Source organism: Podarcis tiliguerta (genome assembly GCF_965153285.1).
Source record: "Podarcis tiliguerta genome assembly, chromosome: 3".
Classification (NCBI taxonomy): Eukaryota; Metazoa; Chordata; class Lepidosauria; order Squamata; family Lacertidae; genus Podarcis; species Podarcis tiliguerta.
In genome coordinates, this window is record NC_139536.1 from 18731724 (window position 1) to 18752756 (window position 21033).

Consider the following 21033-nt stretch of genomic DNA (forward strand, 5'->3'; position numbering starts at 1 on the left):
TCCTACCCTCCAGAGCAGGAGAAAACAAGCTTTCTCCGTCTTCCATGTGACAGCCCTTGAGATATTTGAAGATGGCTATCATATCTCCTCTCAGTCTCCTCTTTCCCAGGTTAAACATACCCAGCTCCTTCAATCATTCCTCATAAGGCTTGGCCTCTAGACTCTTGATCGTCTTAGTTGCCCTCCTTTGCACACATTCCAGCTTGTCAGCATCCTTCCTAAATTGTAGTGCCCAGAATTGGACACAGCATTGCAGGTGTGGTCTGACCAAGGCAGAATAGAGCAGTACTATTACTTCCTTTGATCTGGACACTGTACAGTGGTGCCCCGCAAGACGAATGCCTCGCAAGATGGAAAACCCGCAAGACGAAAGGGTTTTCCGTTTTCAGAGGCACGTCGCAAGACGAATTTCCCTATGGGCTTGCTTCGCAAGACGGAAATGACGAAAATTTTTGAGTTTTTTCCCCGCTCCCCAACCCCTTTTTCTGAAGCGCTAAGCTGCTAATAGCCTTTTAGCAGCTAAACCGCTAATCCCTTAAGCCTTTAATAGCCATTAATAGCCCTTAAACTGCCAATAGCGCTAATAGCGCTAATCCGCTAATGGGCTTGCTTCGCAAGACGAAAAAACCGCAAGACGAAAAGACTCGCGGAACGGATTCTTTTCGTCTTGCGAGGCACCACTGTACTTCAGTTGATGCAGCCTAGAATAGTATTAGCTTTTTTTGCTGCTGCTTCACACTGTTATTTCTGTTTAAGTCTTATCTCCATCTCTCCCTGATCAAATCCCTGTTCAGTGTGAGTAGCTGATAAAAAAATCAATGAGTAAGTTGATACTCCTGATTTCGACCCAAACTGTGCCTGTAAGCCAGTGAAATGAAGACTGGTGTTATGTCTTAAGTGTTGTTTACTTCAGTGTCAAGGAGATGTGTTTGGCTTTAGAGCCAGCTCATATAGCTCCCTTAAGAACATAATAACATTCCTGCTGGATCACACCAAAGGTCTGAATTTGGGAATGGGCATTTTTATGAAAACTGATTACACAATTACCAAGGAGTTGATGTCATTTTGGATAGAGGAAAGGATATCCGTATTCCTCACTCACTCTCTCCCACCTGAGTGTGATTTCTGCTCAGCAGTAAACTTAGATCAGCCCTTTTTAAATTGTCCTGACCAAAAATTGGAAGCTTTTTGAGATCTTTAGTTATAAAGTAATGCACTTGCCTTGAACTGGGCTTCCCTTGACTTTCCTGATGAAAAGGGCTAGAGGAAAGCCATTGGGAATTAACATTTTGAGCAGTACCTGAATGGGAAGGTAGACAGAGCACTGCAGCCATCAGAAGAGATCAGGTTTCCAATGTCCTTTGAAGCTTGCAATGCTTCAGGCACTTGCCAAAGGCTTCACAGGGAAGATGAGTTTTGATCAGTGTATTGAAGTGGGAGGGATATATGACATTATACCTGTACTGCTCTGTGAGGGAGTTCCAGGTCACCTAACAATTACTGCTGTTCCAAACAACTTGTTTATTTGCCCAGTTATTCTAGCTAAGGTCATCAAATGAGTGGAAAGCCCAAATCTGCAGGAATGTTGTAGAATTCCTGCAGATGACTTGGGAGCAGGGGTGTTGATCCCAAACTAATGTTACTGTAACAAGATGGCATTTTGAAAGATGAAAAGTATACTTCTGGAGGGGACAATATGAATTGGTTTGCTCTTAAGGAGAAAGGCAGTGGTTGGCAGTTTGTTTCCTAACAATAGCAGGCAGGGGAAAGGTTAGTGAGCGTTGCTTCCCCGTTTTTAGGAGTTATCCGTCTATAGGTTCACATATCTGCATGCAATATCTGCAATTTGGGCCTTTTGTTAATGGCTGTTTCAGCTGAACTCCAGGTGACATTAGTTAACATGACAATAATAAGACGTTTGCCTGCAGTCACCCAGCTTCACTTTTGGACAAATGTGTTCTGAGGCAGGCCCATTTATGTTCAACGTATGAATCCCTAGGGCAACCAGGAAGAAATAATTAAAATGAAGCAGCAGCAACTGTACCAGATGGTTGCTGAGCAGGTGCTTTTGCTTGAACTGATGATTGATAGAAGGATAGCCTGAGGGAAGGAAGGATGTCACCAAAAATATTTCAAAAGTACCCTAATGATGTACAGTTGGGGAATAAAAGAATAGTGTGTGCCCAAACGGGATATGTTAAGCACACCGCACAATAAAGAATTAAAGACTAAAAGAGTTTTGAATTAGTACTGTTGTTTATACCTATGAGCGCTGCATTTGCCAAACGATTTTTGTTAATAAACAGAATTACACTGGACACTGCACTGGGTTTAAGTAGAGAACAATTCTCACAGGGATGGGTATATTTATTTATTTATTTTATTTGTTAGTCGCGTTCTCTTACAATGTAACTCAAAGCAGCATACATTAAGTAGGCCCAGCCCTCCTTCACTAAGCATGCCAATCTAGAACCACCACCTTCCAGCTGGGGCCATGCCCATACTTTAAATAAATGGCTATGAATTAATATACAATAAAAGCAGCCTTTCGCTACCCACTTGGCATGAAGGAGTAGAACTTGCACACAGACCTGAGCCCTGGCTTTTTTCTCTGTCCCCCAGAAATTAAGCAGTGCTCCCACCATTCTTCTGAGAAGGAAGTCCACAGGGTTTTTGTGTGAAATGTTTAAAGCTGATAATAGCACTGCTAAAACTTTCAATGGTACTTCATACTTTGCTATACGCACACACTCATTCACTACTGTGGCAAGAGACCGTCAATGGAGAGCACCTCACTCATTCCCTTTTCGGATCCTTAATTCCTCCTTCCTCTGGGAAAGTAGCACGAAGATTGCATAAGGAATCTTTCCTGGCCCCATTTTTATCCTGCCTTTCTTCCAAGAATCTTAGGGCAATGCTTATGACCTTCCCCTGCCACTCTTTTATCCTCACATTTGAGATAGGTTAGGCTAAGAGAGATCAGTTTTTGTGGTGACTGCCACACATACCCCCAAACTAGAATAGTGCTAGGTTCAAGGCACTGCGGAGAACAAAAATGTGGCCAGGCTGCCAGCATAATTGCTGTTGCTACTACTTGCAAGACAGAAACTCCAACCACCAGCAGCACACAGAGTATTTGCTGCTGCTAATGGTGAGCCTAATCCCTGAAAAACTGCTGGAGAAATTTGGTGGAATCGTAGAATTGTAAGGGACCCCAAGGGTCATCTAGTCCAACCCCCTGCAATGTAGGAATCTCAGCTAAAGCATCTGTGACAATTGGCCATCCAACCTCTGCTTAAAAACCTCCAAGGAAGGAGAATCCACAACCTCCTGAGGGAGACCGTTCCACTGTCAAACACTTATCAATTTCTCTGCAAATGGATAGGGTGGAAAAATTTGAGAATTGATTTGTGAACAGCTCTAGTTTCTAAGAGATTTTCCACATAGCACCTTGCTGCATAAGTGCTGTGATGCTTTTCCAGAAGCACAGGAACTTCACTTGAGAAGTCATGTCATTTTTCCTCATCAGTACATTTTTCTTTGATAATTTTCCATATTTACTGTTGGAAGCCAGCCATGTGGACTACACAAATATTTGGTAACATGGCCTTGCAGAGACTAGCATGGGTTAAATAGTTTCATGAGTTATCAGAAGCACTTAAACAGGATGCTTGGACCCCAAATCAGTAGTTTTGCAGACATGGCCCCAAACATTTTGCTGATTGTGCCATTTTCATAATAATGGGCTCTGGCTGGGACCTTTATACTTTTCAGTGCTTGGATCTGGCACCGTTCCAGCAGTGAAACAGTCACAATTTTTATATCAGTTTAATATATCTATCACGCTTTCCCTTAGATATTGCATGCTGTCAGTACTTTTGATAAATGGAGATGTTAGTTCTTCTCATTTAACAGGGTGACAGTTCAATTTCTAGTCACTTTCTAAGCATTTGATGTTCAGATTGCTGACAGTAGAGACTGGTAATTTCAAAAAAGAAGGATGTTTTTTTTTAAATAAAGACAAAACATTTTTTGCTACTGAATTTAAAGAGAGAGCACCCTCAGCAATTATTAGAAAATACTTTGTTCTGATGTATTTAATTTTCCCTCTAGAAAATATTTTCGGACTTCAAGTATGGTATCCTCCCCCCCCCCCAGCAAGTGGTTCGTGTGCTGCCACAAATTCAGATTATTCCATTATAAAATATTAGAAAACATGATTATTTACTAACTTTCAGATTTGACAGCCCCTTGTTTGATCTTAGATGCACTCCTCTAATTTTCTATTATACCCCCTGTAAACAAGACATACAGCAGCCCTTCACAGTCTTTCTTAGGTCACACATCACACAGCCACAAAGCTGTGTTTTTACACACCGCAGCGACCAGCGATCAATCCCAGTTCTGTGGCAGATAGACCTGCTTCAGACATGTGCTTTCAAATGTCTCTGCATTATATTCACAGCTTCCATCAAAGTGGCTTACCTCTGGTCCTCCAGATGTTGGACTTCAACCCCTATCAGCCCCAGCTGCCAGTGTCAACTGCCAGGGATGATGGGAGGTATAGTCTAATTTCATTGGGAGAGTCACAGGTTAGCCTGGTTTACTTGTTGCGTGTATGTCAAAAGTTTTATTTTTGTAGGTGTACACACAGAAAATGTAATGTGTGAAGCAGACTTGTACTCCTAACACCCAGAAGAAATACTGGAGGTGAGCTCATTCTGTTTCAGCTTGGTGTATGCCACCTATTGCTGGTTCAAAATTCAGAGCAGGGGCCCCAATTCCTCTCTGAATATGTTGGTGGCAACTGAAAAAATAATCTGTGCAATAATTAGGAATCATACATTGCATCCCAGCATCATGTGACACGTATCTTATTTTGAAATTGATACTTAGTTAAGGGGCCGTCTGATGCCACCTTCCTTGGGTTTGCTGAAGCTATAACTTTTAGCTACCTTATATACCATGCAGGGATCCTGAAGTTTATCCTGTCAGCTTTTTCTGCTGTCCTCTTTTCTGCTTTCATTGATTTCTCTGCATGATGGGTCTATGGCAATATTCGCTGAATTTTCATCCACTTAATGTTTTGCAGTGTTCTCATTGATCTTTTTATATCATAGTTGTGCTTGAGCCTATTTTTAGAAAGCAAAGCAATCCATCCTTTGTTTTTAAAATTAAAACTGTGATCATTAATATGCGTACTAAACATCTACGCCACCTTGCTTGTTTGAAATTGACATTGTTTTGAAATTGAACTCAGGCCTTGCTGCACTTGTTTAATTCTACTTCAGTTCTGCCATTGTGGCTGAGAATGCGATTGTTTTATGTGGTCTGCTATACTGAGATTGACTAGGCTTTTCTTTTTCCATTGTATCCCCCTGCCTCCATTCCAATACAAGTTAACTGGACTACCCCATGATTGCCTGGGCATGGTTTGCATTTCTGCTACTCATTCTAGCATATAATTTCTTTAAAACTTCTCTTCAGAGAAAATACAGTCAAAAGTATGCTATACCAAAGTGTAGTGTAGTTCTGCATCAAATTCTGTTCAAATGAAGAGTCAGATTATGTAACCTTGCATACATTTTGTGTAATTTCAGTTAGCTACAGCAGAAGGGTGAAGAGTCATAAAAACTATGGAAGCCTGAATTCTGGCTTTTCAATGCCTTCCTTTGTTTTGAGATGTTATTAGAGTCGGTCCCTACACTTTCATGTTATGTACTTTTAAAAAACGAAAGTTGAGATTCTTGGAACTCTGAAATATGGTCTTTTATATATCCGTGGGGTAATATATGACCCTTCAGATATTGTATAGCCAGTGTTCAAGGATAATGGGAGCTATGATCCGTAGGAATGTAGGAAGCTATGAATACCTTGGATGATGGGTTCTGGCCAAGCCCAGTGTTTCCAAGACATTCAAGATTTCCAGAGTGAATCCTGCACCAGTAATGTGCTGTGAGCTATTTTTGTAAAACATTATACTTCCTATGAACAGACCCAGACATTAAGATCTTCCCCAGAAATCCCCCCTTGCTGTTTTTGAAGTGTTTTAGAGGAGGTGTTGAGGGATTGGGCCTTTTCTACCATGGCTTTGAAACTGCCTCCTGGAGAGAGTTCATTCTGCTCCCTCTCTTTGTTTTCATTGCAGAGTGAAAGCTACATTGTTCATGGAGGGTGACATTTAGAGCTCTCCTGAGTGGGTTTCCTTCTCTGGCTGTTCTACTGGGGTTTTTCTTTCTTTCTTTCTGCTAGTCTTTGATTTCTGTTTACTGCTGCTTAATTGATTTGATATCTGATTCTTGGTTGATTTGTGTATGTGCTTTGTTTTTAATATGTGCTTCATTTTAAAACGTTGTTAGCTGTCTTGCAGATCTTTTAGCTCAAAAAAGTGAGAGAAAGATATGTAATGTAAAGATGTAGTTCAGAGCACAGAAAGAACAGTTTTTCTTGCCTCAAAGATTAGAGCAGAAATACAGTGGAGTAATTGTGGAAGTAACTGCCATTGAATTCAATGGGAATTATTTTTGAGTGAACTTGTATGGCATTGGGCTATATACCATCCGACTGGGAATTTTCCTAGTCAACAAGAGTAAGACATGAAATGCACTGTGGAACATTTGCTATCATGTAGTTTGAATAGATGTCCTGATGCCCAGCTAGGTCATCCAGTGCAAATATGAGGATGAACATGTTGCTAGCAGTTTCTCCATATTGTGCCAATAACAGTCTCGGTACTTTGTCAACAGACACGATGCGTTCACATCAACATTAACCGCCTCAGCTGGGATTACCTCACTGCTGACATAAGTCGTACCACTAAACTAAATGCTGTTTCTTTGGAAGCAGAAACCATGTCCAGACACGTTGTCCTCTCCATTGCTTAGTCTTGTGATATCTCACATGTTTTTGTCTTGCAGTGAGGGAGTGTTAATATATGCTTTGAATTGATTTGCAGCACCTCCCTGCATCCTAAGAGAGATTTTAATATTCATACTACCTGGAATTTGTATAGTGCAGTAGAATATTCAGAGTGCTTCATTTACATTCACCTATCTCAATAATTATTAGAACAATTCTGCAAGGTAGGTCCGCAAGATTGTCCCTGTGTTGCAGATGGTGTGTTGTTAGTGGCTTCCTGAAGGCTATCCAAAGGCCATATTTGAACCCGAGACTGCAAGTCTCTTAGCTACTATGTTACACAGCTCCCAGTCTTGAGTTTTATGATGCTAGCCTTTCTATGTATGGCACACAAGGTGACCTTGTTCATCACAAAGGTCTGATGAACCCGCCGTGGTGGGACCTATTAGGATAATCCACCCCTGGTGACTTAAAAAAGTCAAGGGATACCTGAAAGCTTTGAAGGATTTTCCAGAAGCCAGAGCAATCCTGTCAAGGCATTGTTCTTGCTACGGAATGGTGAGATGTGCTGGGCTGTTGACATGATTGCTTCCAAGTGCCCTTTCTGACACTGTCTGGAGAGCTGCTCAGTTTTCCAGGGAGCTCCAAGCTATAAAACAAGTTGGACGAAGGCTAGAGCACAAGTGGTGTAAGACTCAATTTGAAACTGATCGGACACAATAGCTATGCCTATTGCAATATGGTAAAGGTGACAAAGAAGGCTTACTTTGCCACCTCCATCTGGAGTAGCCTGCCAGCAGAGCTATTCCGTGTGGTTGTCCTCAGGAATAGAGTTTTGGGACAACTTAGAGGCCTGTTGTGACAAGTTTCCCAGGCATTCTGAAGATAAAATCACCTATCTCTATCTTTAGTTGAATGCTACTGTTATTGCAGAGCCAAGTGAGGTGTTTGACAGAACATCTTGTGGGATTGGTTTCAGTTGATGAAGCATGAGGACATGGACAAGATGATTGCAGCGGTTTGGCCCACAGCATGCTCCTTTGACACCTGCCAAACATAGTTAATTTGTACTAGCCAAGAGGAGTTGGCTGGGTGAGTTCAGGGAGTAAACCCATCTTTGTGTGGAGGGGTTGGTGCCTTCCTCCTTGAAGGAGGCAGTAGGAATATATGACGTTTTCCTGTATAGTTCTCCAGTTTCAGGATTCGGGTGAGTTGAAATGCAGTTTGTAAATCCACAAATAATAATTGTGATTAACGATCTGCTAGACTGCTTCTGTTGGTGGCAGCTATGAATTCCTTGTAATGTGAAGTTTGGGCCTCAGTGGTTATATCAGCAAGCTGCAGGTAGCTTACAACATTTGTCATTTGTGTCACTATTTTTGTAATTCAGAAGACTTCTGGCTCAGGAAACAGAGACAATGCTATAGTGGGGCATTGTTCTGGCCTATAAAACACCATACATCTATCTCGGAGACTGCAAAGTGACACCACCACTGATTGTAGTCTTCAATTGTCTAAATGATTTATGTCATGTCTTGTAATTAAGTACAATGTTGGCTAGGCTGGTTTGATTAGAGTTGTCTGAAAGGCTTTTATTCCAAATTTAGAGTTGACACACCCAGTGGAAACCTCTATCCTTGCATATTTTCCCAGCCATGGAACTGGTTAAGTATTTGGTCAGTATAAATTGCTTTACAAGACAGAATACTTGGCAGAAATCCTGCCACAGAGTTGTGCAGATTTTTGTTGTGGGGGGAGGTGGTTCAGTGATCAATAGTTCTTCAAGTCTGCTTGGTCACTTCTTTTTGCCAGCCAGATTGACTGTGATTGACACCATTCAGATGCACACTCCTTTTATTTATATTTGCCCTTGCTGAACAGGGTTGTCAGCAGTTCATAGTACACTGGCTTTGGTATTCATGAAGTTACATTAACAGATGCTTTGTGATTTAGCCCTAGATAAAAGGTGAAATAAGGTTAAGCAAAACACTGTTCATGAGCCAAAAGGCAGTCTCAAGGAAGTCTAGGATAGCTATTGAAGGATTGTGAATGGAAACCTGCCAGTGCTATAGGAGCAGTGTGTGAAAGGGTGTGGGGTGAAGGGAGAGTGTCAGTAAAAATGCGGTTACTTCTACTCAGGCATAATATGAGATTCCTGGCTGTTGGAAGCCTTCTTCCTCTCCTTTCCCCAACTCATTATATGTGGCTTTCTAGCAGGGCCTCTTTCAAAGTCTCTTGGCTTCAGTTACAAGGAAGCCTTTACATTGAGCAGGATATTAGTCATAAGGGTCTTGCTCTAGGACAAGATAATTGTTTTGTGCCGCAATACTGGGAATCTCTCTTTCCCCCCACTCTACATTTGCCATTTCTGGGCCAGCTAATGGGGTGGGCCCCCTATGGCGAAATTACTGCTTCCCCTGACTCTCCTCTCTGCTTAACCAGACAGGAATGGGGAAATGGATTTGGCTGGTTCCCAAGTTCCCCTACATCCTACCTTAGGCCACTTTGACAGGTGGATGGGTTACCCATTATGTCAGGTTGCCCAACTTCAAAGGAAATAATCAGGACAACACTTTTAAGTGTGCTCCAGTTATTTCCTTTCTTCTTTGTAACCCACCTTAAGTTCAACTGCAAATAAAAAATGTTCCTAACTTTTAGGAGTTGATGAATATATCTACATAGCGTGGATTAAGAAGGCAATGTAGTACATTGTGATGTGCAATGAGCATATAAGGAGCTAGAAAAGTTGACATTTTCCCTGATTCCAAGTCATCTTTGATGCTTAGCTGCCCAGTGGTGAATGCAAACCTTTGCCTTTCAAACTGTTCAGTGTGGCTCATTCATAGTGGATAGCTTTATTTAAGTTTCCTAAACTATGGACAGAAGAGAATAAGAAGAATAGTTTTGAATTTCTGGCTTTTAATGATAAGCTTGTAGAGTTTGTCTTTGAACTCATTTGGATTTCAAAACAAACAACCCCCTTAGATAAAATGTACCGTAGCCACTTGTTGTTGTTTAGTCGTGTCCGACTCTTTGTGACCCCATGGACCAGAGCACGCCAGGCACTCCTTTCTTCCACTGCCTCCTGCAGTTTGGTCAAACTCATGCTGGTAGCTTCAAGAACACTGTCCAACCATCTCATCCTCTGTCATCCCCTTCTCCTTGTGCCCTCAATCTTTCCCAACATCAGGGTCTTAATCCAGTTAATATTAGGGGTTGCAATTGGCAGCCCACAGGTAACAAGTAGCCCAGGATTGGGGAACTTTTTCTGTGGTGTGTCACATTTCCTTGGTGCTAATCTGCCAGAGACTGCATGCTGAGAGTGGGGAGGATCCTTTTCTCCCTCTTGGCTCCCCACACTTGCGTAAAATTAGGCCTGTGGTTTACTCACCCAAGGTCTAAGCACTTTGGCTACATGGTTTCCAACCCAATGGAGAAAGGAAGAGTCTGGAGGGAGAAGCTGCGAGCAGGTCATACTGCATAGTTAGCTATGCCCCCCTCGCACTCCCGCCATGATCACATGTAACTACTGAGCAGGTTCTTTGATCCGTTCCACAGTGTTAAGATAGGTGTTTGTTTCCATAAATACATTTGTTCAAATTTATGAGTTTATGATATCCTCTCAATTGGTTGATGTCAAGATTATCCTGGTAATAAGAAATGATTGTAATTGGAAGAAGACCCCCACCCCGGTAGAAAACCGAATCATACAAAGAGCCTCAAAGTAGACCTTGCTTTTCCCTATAAGATTTTACAGAGCAAAGCAGAGTTTCAGGTGGGTTCAACCACTGCCCATAAAACACCTTTCCTCTGTGTCCTTCTGTTATTTATCCCCCCATCCCCTTTGTGCGTGTTGAAAAGAGCTTGAGGGTGCTGCAGAAGTAGGCACATATTTTATTTTGAGGTGGCAATAACCAGTGTAAGGCTGTCGGGGAGACAAGGTGTATATTTCATTTTTACCTTACTGTAAAGAGTTGAGCTCAGCACTTTATCCTGAATTGCAATTGACCTGTGTATAGGAAAGTGGCCCCTGTGTTATCCATCTCTTCACTGGGATTTGACATCACACTTTCAGGTGGTTGTTGTATGAAATGCACTTCTAGTTTGAGGTGGTGGACAGCTCCTTTATGAAAATCTCCCTTTTTTATATGAACTAGTTTTAAATGAAACAGGATAAAAATAATATTATATGGAAGAATAATTCGTGGATACTATACAGAAGAGAAATCATGGGATATATAAGAAAAACAGAGAATGAAATACTTGGTTTTACAGACCAAGATTAGAGTCTAATTCTATTTACGTTTACTCAGAATTAAGTCCCACTTTATTCAGTGGAATTTACTCTCAGGTAAAGGTGCACAGGATTATAGTTCCATGTGCTAGCTTTCCCTTTTTTTTGGTTGGATCCAGTCAAAAGCGAACATATCCAAGCCCCATTGACTTTTGTGAGAAGAGAGCTGTGCAAGGGTTAAATTTTCCTATTGAAATCGGCTGGGCTTAAAAGTGCTTGGCTGTATTCATTGATTAACAAGTAAAAACCAATTTTAATTATTGAGGACAAATTTTAATCTGTGTGGTTGGGAGTTAAAGGCATGCTTGTTTGTTTTCAAAAGCTATTTGGTTCTCCTATAGTGCTGTAATAGGGAAGGGGGGCATTTTCATATCAGGCATTAATTGATGTGAAATAATGGCTTGTTAATTGGTGCTATTGTTATCCAGTTCCAGTTTGAAAGTCTATAGTGAAGAGTTCAATTGTCATATGAGCTTGTGGCTGAAAGTAACCGCTAGCTGGTGCCCATGGGCTGTGGGTTGGTGGCTATCATGCATTTTTGGACAACTGAAGGGGAGTGGTTGAAGCAGCAATAACTGTACTTTCTCTAATTTTGTGTTCTGCCATACCCCATCACCCCCATTTTGTGACTGGCTCCCACAGCACATTATCTTAATTTGAAATGGGTTTGCTGGTCTGAAAAGTTTTGTGGCTCTTGTTTTAACTCATTAAACCATTTCTGATTATGAACTCAGATTGTTCCTATTTTAAATAAAAATTGAAAAACAGACCAGAGCATGTTTCCCCAGCCTTTTTAGTCCTGGGGAGCATATTTGGAAATGGGCATCACAACATATCCATTTCACAGTAAAACCCCCCACAAAACTATAATAGATTCGCCAGCAGGCAAAGCATCACATCCCTAAACAAAAACAAACTAAAAACCACAGACAAAAGAAAGAAAGCAGGCAACACCTTCCACCCACCACAACAGACAACCCCCTTGCCAAATAACCTTTTGTTTTGTTTTGTTTAATTGAATGGGTGTGGGTTGGTGCCAAGGGGGTGTCTGAGAGTGCTGTGGCGCCCACAGGCACCTAAGGTCCAGAAAAAACACACCTTAGGATTGGTTGCTGTGATATAATTCAGCCCCCTGAATTCCGCTCATTCCCTAAGAGAAAAATTGTGCAATCATGCCATGAACGATTTTCTTTGCAGTGTCCTTTCTTAAAGGATTGTCAGACTAAGCTAGCAATAGAGAAACATTCTGTCCTGAACTAGGATTAACTTGCATTCAGCTCAGATGATGCAATGATGCAAGGATCTGTGAACTGTTGAGATTATTTCGGTATTTTACTTATTTTTACCACAGCTACCCAAGAGCTCAGAATGGCATATAATAAATGGTAGAACAGTAAAATGCAACATAAAACAACCCATGGATGCTTCAAAAGCCCATGCATAAAATCCACCAGATAAATGTTTCCAGAGCTTCAGGGCTTATCCACTCTTAACTTTTGCCCTGCTCTTTCCGGGCAAGGTCTGCTCTTTCAAGTTCCGTGTCCAATTGCTCTTTTTCCCCCCTCAGAGTTTCCCCCACGAAAACTCACTCTTTAAAGCTGAAGTGTAACAAATTGCTATTCAGGTTGCTGATTGCTATTTGCTCTGATTCAGCTCTAAAGAGCAGGTTTTCACTGGGAAAGCTTTGGAGGAAAAGTAAAAAAGGAGCGCTTGCACACAGAGCTTTAAAGAGCAGACCTTGCCTGAAAAGCATGGAGAAAAAGTAAACGTGTTCATAACAATGTTCATAACAGACCTTTGAGAAAAGGATTGGTTTACAGCAGCCTTCTCCAGCCAGGTGCCCAGCTGTGCTGGCTGGGATTGTTGGGAGTTGAAGTCTAAAAACTTTGTGGGGCCATTTAGCTGGCAAAGGCTGGTTTATAACGTTTCTGAAGACTGGCAGTGTTGGGCTTATCCTCACTAACCCTATATAGCTGGGAACGGCTGCTGAGAAATCCTGCATTATGTTTTAGTAACAGAGCTGAAATATTAATCAGGACCGCCTTGCCTCATCTAATTAGGAGCAAAGGTGTGCAGGGCATGTATTTCGAGAACACGGGTTGTGTGGGTCAGCATCAGGATCTTGAAGTGAGGTTGGATGCTAGCGGTCAGAATATTTGTTCTCAGTCATTAAGCAGTGTGTTCTATAATATTAGTCATATTGTATACAATATCATGCCATTGCATATTTGTAGAAGCTCCAAATCTTATTTCCAAGAATGTTATATCTCTTTGTTAGAAATCAATGCAATGCCACATTTGTAATTCTGTTCTATATTAGTTTGCCAGTGCCTTGTAAAAAGCCTGTGATTAGTCAGAAGGTACAGTGGTACCTTGGGTTACAGATGCTTCAGGTTACATACGCTTCAGGTTACAGACTCCGCTAACCCAGAAATAGTACCTCGGGATAAGAACTTTGCTTCAGGATGAGAACAGAAATCGTGCTCCGGCGACACGGCGGCAGCTGGAGGCCCCATTAGCTAAAGTGGTGCTTCAGGTTAAGAATGGACCTCCAGAACGAATTAAGTACTTAACCCGAGGTACCACTGTATAGCCATCTAGAGCAGTAGTTTCCAAACATTTTACTCCCAGGACCCACTTGAGATGGCTAAAATTACAGAGGCCAACGTAGGCCACAAAATAGCCGGAGAGGAAGGGTTTGGTATAACAAGCTGACAATTACTGGTTCTTTCTACTGGTAGCTAACTCATGTTTGGATACTGCTAAATTGTTTGCCATGACATTTTCCTTGCGTCAAGGAGTTCCCTAGCTCAGCTTTCCTCAAGTTGCGTACAGATTTTTGCTCTGGAGGAGGTCTTGTGACAACTTCTCCACTGTGGACAGAATTTGCTGGTTCACAAATTCTAAGGGGAGAAGGCTTTTCTTTTCTGTTTTTCCCTTCCGAACCTCACATGCATTTTAACCCATAATCTGTAATTTCTTCTCCCATTTTCCTTTCATTGTCAGTTTGTGCCTTTTCCCCTCCACCAAATCGAGACTTTCTTCAACTTCCATTTACATTCACTTCTGCCTCATGTAACAGTTTCCCTCTCTTATCCCCTTCAAATTTCCAGTTTGTTTGCATTGTTCCAGCCAAAGGACCACAGCATTATTAGGGCACGGGACAGGCAAGCAAGGGAGGACTGCGACACTGAGCCCCACCTCAATGTGGCCAAAGACCCACTGCTTGAAAAATAATGGTCATCTTGTAGCAAGTGAGAAAAAGTAGGAAATAAACCATATTTTGGAGCCAGTGCATACTACTACTACTACTACTACTAATAATAATAGAATTTATATACCACCCTGTATCCGCAAGTCTCAGGGCAGTTCAGAATTTACCTTCATGCATTTTTGATATGGCAAAGTCAGCCCACGTTTGCTTTTGGGAGGTTTGCAAATACATTCTGATTCAAATTTATGAGATGTATTGCAACAATAAGAGAGATGTTGCTCAGCCTCTCCTTGTCAAACAAAGCCAGGCTGTCTATCCTAGGCAGACTTCTCCCATGAACTAAGGTAACTTTCACCTTGCTCAAACAAGGACATGATTCAGATATCTGTTGGGTAGGAATATATATGTTGTGTCCTATTTTTACCTCACTTTATTTTTCAGAGCAAAACCATTTTGACTGCTTTCTTGCGTTTGTGAAGTCATTTAGTTGTGTGGTTTGGCTTTCAGTATTACGACCAAATCAAATTTTATTCTTCTCAGTCAGGGGAAAACTTGTTCTGCCAAGCATGATAATGTTTCTCCTCCCGTTTAGCTGAAGAAGATTGGTGGTGGTGGCTTTGGAGAGATTTATGAGGCAATGGATCTTTTGACCCGTGAGAATGTGGCCCTGAAGGTGGAGTCAGCGCAGCAGCCAAAGCAAGTTCTCAAGATGGAGGTGGCTGTCCTAAAAAAGCTACAAGGTAAGAAGTAAAGTTGTTCTGGAAATGTAAGTTTCTAGAACTTGGGTTTTCATATCTTGTCCACCTTCTCCATTCTTTTGTTGTGCTTACTGGCAAAACAACCACCACCACCCAAGAACCCCATAACACATAATATTAGTGCACAGCACTTTGTGTTTCTCTTTAAAGTCATTTCAACCTTTTACCAGTTTAATGCCACTTTAGCTGTCATGACTCCCCACTGTCCCAAATAAGAATTCAGTAAGTTGTAGTTTGGTGAGAATACTAAGAATCCTCTGTTTCAAGATTCCTAGCTTCAGCCTTAGAACTACATTCCCCTGGGTTTCCTGGGGAGAGGGGTTGACTATTTAAACCAGTTTAAGTGTAAATATCTCCTTCCTCACCCTCCAAAAGAATTGCACATACTTCCTGTGTAATCTGCCTTCTTAGGCTGCAGCAGCAAACTTGGTGTCAACCAAACATGATGTTGCCATTTTAGAGTCCTAAATGTACCTTACATGCTATAGAATTAGTGCAAAGTGGCAGTAGCACAAGAATTAAAGGCTACTATGACAGTCCTAAAGACTTGGGCAGTGAACTTTGCCACTATGTAAAATATAACCAGCGTTACTGTGCTAGGAATATTCACATAAGTAGATGAGTAGCTGATAGCACCAAGGACAGTTCTAATGATCTGAGAGGAGAACTGAACTTTCTGAGCAGCTCATATTTCTTTTACTCTGTGGATTGGGATTTCTTTTTAAATATTTCCTGTTGCTGCAGCACTCATACAAAGAGTGTTTCTAGTCTCATAGATATACAGATTGCTCTGCTGGGTTAGACAATGATCCAACATTTTGCTTCTGAGAGCAAACCAGAAAAGAAGCTTGCAAGTAGGGCATAATGAAGATAGCCGTTCCCTGTGTGTGTCCTTAGCATCTAGTTCTCTGAGATAAACGCCCATGCAAGATTAAACTTCCAAATATGGATGCTCAATTTTGTGGTGATGGTAATAGCCATTAATAGGCAATGGATTTGGCTAAGCCTTTTTTAAAAGCTATCAAAGACACTGGCTATCATTACGGGGTGTGCTAATGAATTTCGTGAGTTAGTCAAGTGTTGTGCATAGGGGAACTTGATATATCTTTTTTTACTCTGCCCTGACCTTACAGCTAGCCAGTTTCAGTGGGTGATCTGGTATAGTTCCTCATTTACCCCTTCAACATGTTCGGATGTAAATTATTTGGTGATGCAGCTGCATGTTTGAAATATTTTTTTCAAATATTTAAAGGAAGTTTAAAAGTGCAAGTTAAAAATGAGTTCTTAGTTATAATTCATTTTAAAGGAGATTTACTCCTATATTGTTAGTTTTTAATGTTATTATTGGGGCACCCCCCATGACCATCACAGAGAAGATCACAACTGTTTCTTTTCTACAGTGCATTTTATAGCAGTTACTTTTAACAAGTGGAGGAAATGTGATTCTTGAGTGTTTGCATTAAATTAGATAAGCAATACACAACATTTCTACATGCAGCCCATACTTCTCAGAAGTATGTTCTACTATGTTTATGGGGACTTATTGCCAACTAAGTCTACATAGTAGTACAGTCTTAGTTTTACTGGACTTGGAATGTACAGTTGACTGTAAAGAGGGCATGAGCAAAATTTTATGTAAGTATGACTTGCTTATGGAAACATCTTGTACTCCTTGCTTTTACTCACATAAATACACTGGAACTAATTTACTAATTTACTGTCTTTACTCTTTGCAGGGAAAGATCACGTTTGCAGATTTATTGGCTGTGGAAGGAATGAGAAGTTCAACTATGTTGTCATGCAGCTTCAGGTGAGTTCTTTGGTATTCTGTTTCCCCAGTGCTCCACAGATGTAGTTAGTAGGTCACCACACTGTTGACTAGGTATTTTGTGCACAAATGTGGTCATTAGGAAAAGCACAAAGTGAGAAATCTCTCCCTTTTCTAGAGCACATTCCAGGGAATTCAGAGGGGGCGGTTATTTTGTGCTGGGTAAGAGAGAGAAATATCCCCCTACTCAGACATACTTGGGGGAGGAGTCAGCATTTCACTTTGTCCCAGTCTTGGAGACACTGAGAAGTGTTCAGTCTCTTATACTGCTTCCAAGTGCCTCCCCAGAGGACAGGAGGGATTTTTTTTTTTTTTAATTCACACTGATATCTGCAGATAGTCTGAAGTGGCAGGACTCTGTCTCTTACACTTGATTGTAAGCAAACCCCACCCCATCCCCAAAGTTCTCTAAAATTTGGGAGGGCCTTTGTAGTGATGAAAATGAATCACAGTTTGGTGCAAAAGGGAGAGTCAGGTCCCTTTCCTGGTCTTTATATGTGCCAGGTGGGTTATGGGTTCAGGAGCAACCACAAATAATAGCTTTCTACCATTATTTGGATACGTTTGTTTTTTGAATTAGGGACGGAGAGAGGACTGCACTCTTCCCCCTCCCACCCCACCTAAATAAATAAATAAATAATGCAACATACCATAAAACCTTTGTGACAGAGCAAAGGTTTTATGTTGCACTTCTAAAGATGTTTTGTGGTTGTGACTTGAAAATGAGAGTTTTAGTGGTATATGAAAGCTAGCGGTGTACGAATGCTGGCTCATTTTGGAATTTTGATTCTGCTCCCTTAATCTTCTTTTGATTACAGTGCTTTAGCAAGTTAATAGCATGTTTCAGAGACTGGTTTTAAATTTTCTGTGATGTGAGGAAGGTGTTTTGAGAAAGATGGGATGAAGCCTGAGGCCATCTCTTAATATGATGAAAAGCTCTGCTGGGTTTTTGTAATAAGAACTCCGGAGTAAAAAAGACTTTATTTTTAGATCTGAGTGGTGACATCTTCATTCCTTTTTCACTTCTATTATCATATGGCTTTATTTCTACACGTTTTAGCGTGATTGTTGCTCTCCTCCAAATCCCTTCTGAGCTGAAGTATCAGCCAGAACTGAACACAGGGCTCTCACAACATCATGGCCACAGCTGGCCTAAAATGCATTGGCGCCTGAGGCAGGAAATCCACATGGCATTTTACTCCTGGCTAAGGAGTGGGAGAGAATGGGAGAGTGAAGAATTACTGAAAACATCCTGATTTTTAAAGGACACGCATATTCTTTTGTCTGAGATGGTTGCCTCAGTTGGCTAACTCATGGTCTGATCGGTCTGGGCCATGGCTGTTCCTAATGGGAGCTGATGCTTTAAGAGCATAAGAAGAGCACTACTGGATCAGGCCAAAGGTCCATCTAGCCCAGCATCCTGTTCTCACAGTGGCCAACCAGATGCCTGTAGGAAGCCTGCAAACTGGACCTGAGTGCCACAGTGCTCTTCACACTATTGATTCACAGCACTTGTGATTCCAGCAGTGAATGTAGAACATAGATATTGCAGCTAGTAGTTGATAGCCTTATTCTCCACAAATGTAGCTAATCATTTAAAGCCTTCCAAGTTGTTGGCCACCACTACAAATTGTGCGACCAATTTCCATAGTTTCACTAAGCCACTGTGTGGAGAAGTACTTAATTTTGTCTGTCCTGAATCTTCATATTGGAATCATCCAATGAAGATTCAGGTGTTGGATTTACTTTGCTTGATTAGTTGTTCTGTGATGCTTCCCCAGTACTACCATATAATTGTTGTGTTGTGGGGCTATAGCATAACAGCAGCAGAACTAAGAACCCCACCCCAGAACATTTGTGGTATGAAAAGTTACAGGATTTTAGTAGGAATTGCAAGATATAAACTGATTGGAAATGGAGCAGTATGACAACCTCAAAACATTTCCTGGTGTAGATAGTATGGGAAAGGGATCATGTATGATCACTGCCTTCATGAACACAAACCATCATAAATGCACAATAAAAGGGATGTTTAAAGAGGCCCCTTAGTACCCAGTTTGGAGATATCAATAATAATTATGAGAGCACTGATAAAACCATCCTATTGATTTTCAGTGCGAGAAATTCCTGAGCATGTGTGTGGTTTTTTTAGAGTTCATTTGCTTTTCCCTATTCAGTATGACAATACAGGTCTCCACAAATCCTGCAGGATGGTAAATAATGCTCCAAGCCTTTTCAAATTACCCCTAACAGACCCTGCTGAACAATGCAGTGAGATGGAGATATATACAAAAATTACAAGCTTCACAAGGCTAGTAAACGGAAAAAGAATGAGTGGAATGTTGGTTTATGATTACAAGAATCATAAGAGTTACTCAAGTAGAGCAGGAAAGGAGTTATTAAGGAGTTGGTATGATTCATTCTTTCTGTAAATGTAACTCTGTTCCATTACAGGTTTACATTAATAGGTAGCTAGCCCATTTCCAGGATGATGTGAAAATAGCATATTGATATTCTAATTTCACACGATTGTCTTTTGGGAACTTGGAGAGTATATCCCTACTTATTTCAGCTATGGAAAAATTGAATTGCCTTTTTAACAGTCAAGGCAACAGCAGCAACCCTTAAATAAGACTGAAACTCTTGCAGGCAAGGGGTAATGGGTCAGGCAGAGAACCAGGGAATCAGGTCATAAAGGACTCTCTCAGATGGATCTCCAACCGTCTTCTTCTTCAGCAACTGCTGCTGGATACTTGTGAGCCAGATGGGCCTTACCATTCAGATACCAAGATATACGGTCAGATAATCTTCTGCAGCCAGACCAAAGGCTCATATCCTTTCAAACTCAAGTGCTCTTCAATAGATACAGTTCATAGATTCTTGAAGTTTTCAGTGGTTAAGTGATTTAGTAAAGTACCTATGTGTGTGAACTAGTGCAGAAGTGTTCAAGCTAGTGGTGACACTATTTAATTTAAAAAGATAAGTCTTTAAGACAAAAATTTAAATTAATTCATAGAGAGAAAGAATATACGAAAAACCCAACTGGATCAGACCAATGGCCTATCTGAGCTAGTAGCTTATTCCATCATCACCATCATCTGTTTATTTGTATGCCACCTTTCCACAAAATTGTGCCCAAAGTAGCTCACAACATCTCAGGCAAACAATTAAGTACAACGGGAAAACCACTAGCAGGATAAGAGCTCAACAGCACTGATGCTTCCTTGTGACTGAGATTCAGAGGCATTGTACCCTTGATTCTGGCAGAAGTAGGCTACCAGCGTGACTAGTAGTCATTCAGAACTCTGTCCTCCATGGATTTGTCTAATCCCCTTTTAAACCTGTTTAAGTTGGAGGACATTCCCACTGAATTGCATAATGTAACTCTGCCCCGTTGAAGCGGTACTTCTTTTTGTCTGTTCTTCAGCTTTATAAGATGACCCCGGGTTCTAGTATGAAGGAAGATGGAGAAAGACCTGTTAACTTTATCTGCACCATCCGTAATTTTATACACCTCTGTCATACCTTTCTTAACTTTTCTTCTAAGCTAAAAAGCCCCCTCCCCCGGCAATTGTAACTTTTCCCCGTATGGGAAATACTTTTTCTCTTTCCCCAGGTTGTATGTATGTTTGCAGAAAGATTCTCAACAGTTTTTCCGCCTGCTGAGGCTTTGTGAGGAATGAGTATCAGTAATTTTAAGCATGAATATGGATGCAGAGTATCTCTTTACAGTCAGACTTCTTATGCTAGGTATTGAAATTTTAAGAAGAGCTTTTACAACTGAGTCTGTTCCAAGTATGAGAAGTATCAAATCGGAAAGATGATTCTGTTTCTGGGATTAGTTTAGATTGTAGAGTGCATCCAGCCCTTTATATGGAGAGTTCAAGTGAGGAGAAATCACTGTTGCCAGATTCTGTGTGTTTGGAAGATTCATTATGAATTGCCTTATTTGTTTAATGTTATGACTTCTGGGGGGAAAGTGTGTTGCGTTTTTTCCAATTTAAGGTTCCAGCTTGAAACATGTGATCAGTTAGTGACTAGGCGGTGCATGGTTATGTAGATGAAAAGTAATAGCTAAGTA

The 21033-nt window shown here is 41.1% G+C and overlaps 1 protein-coding gene across 1 annotated transcript in view; it reads left to right on the top strand.

Moving 5' to 3' along the window:
* TTBK1 (tau tubulin kinase 1) overlaps nt 1–21033 on the top strand; it is an 85274-nt gene that overhangs the window by 5124 nt on the left and 59117 nt on the right. The window contains exons 2-3 of the mRNA XM_083433256.1: nt 14959–15106; nt 16861–16934. Of these exons, the coding sequence (XP_083289382.1) occupies nt 14959–15106; nt 16861–16934 (222 nt within the window). The remainder of the gene's footprint in view (nt 1–14958; nt 15107–16860; nt 16935–21033) is intronic.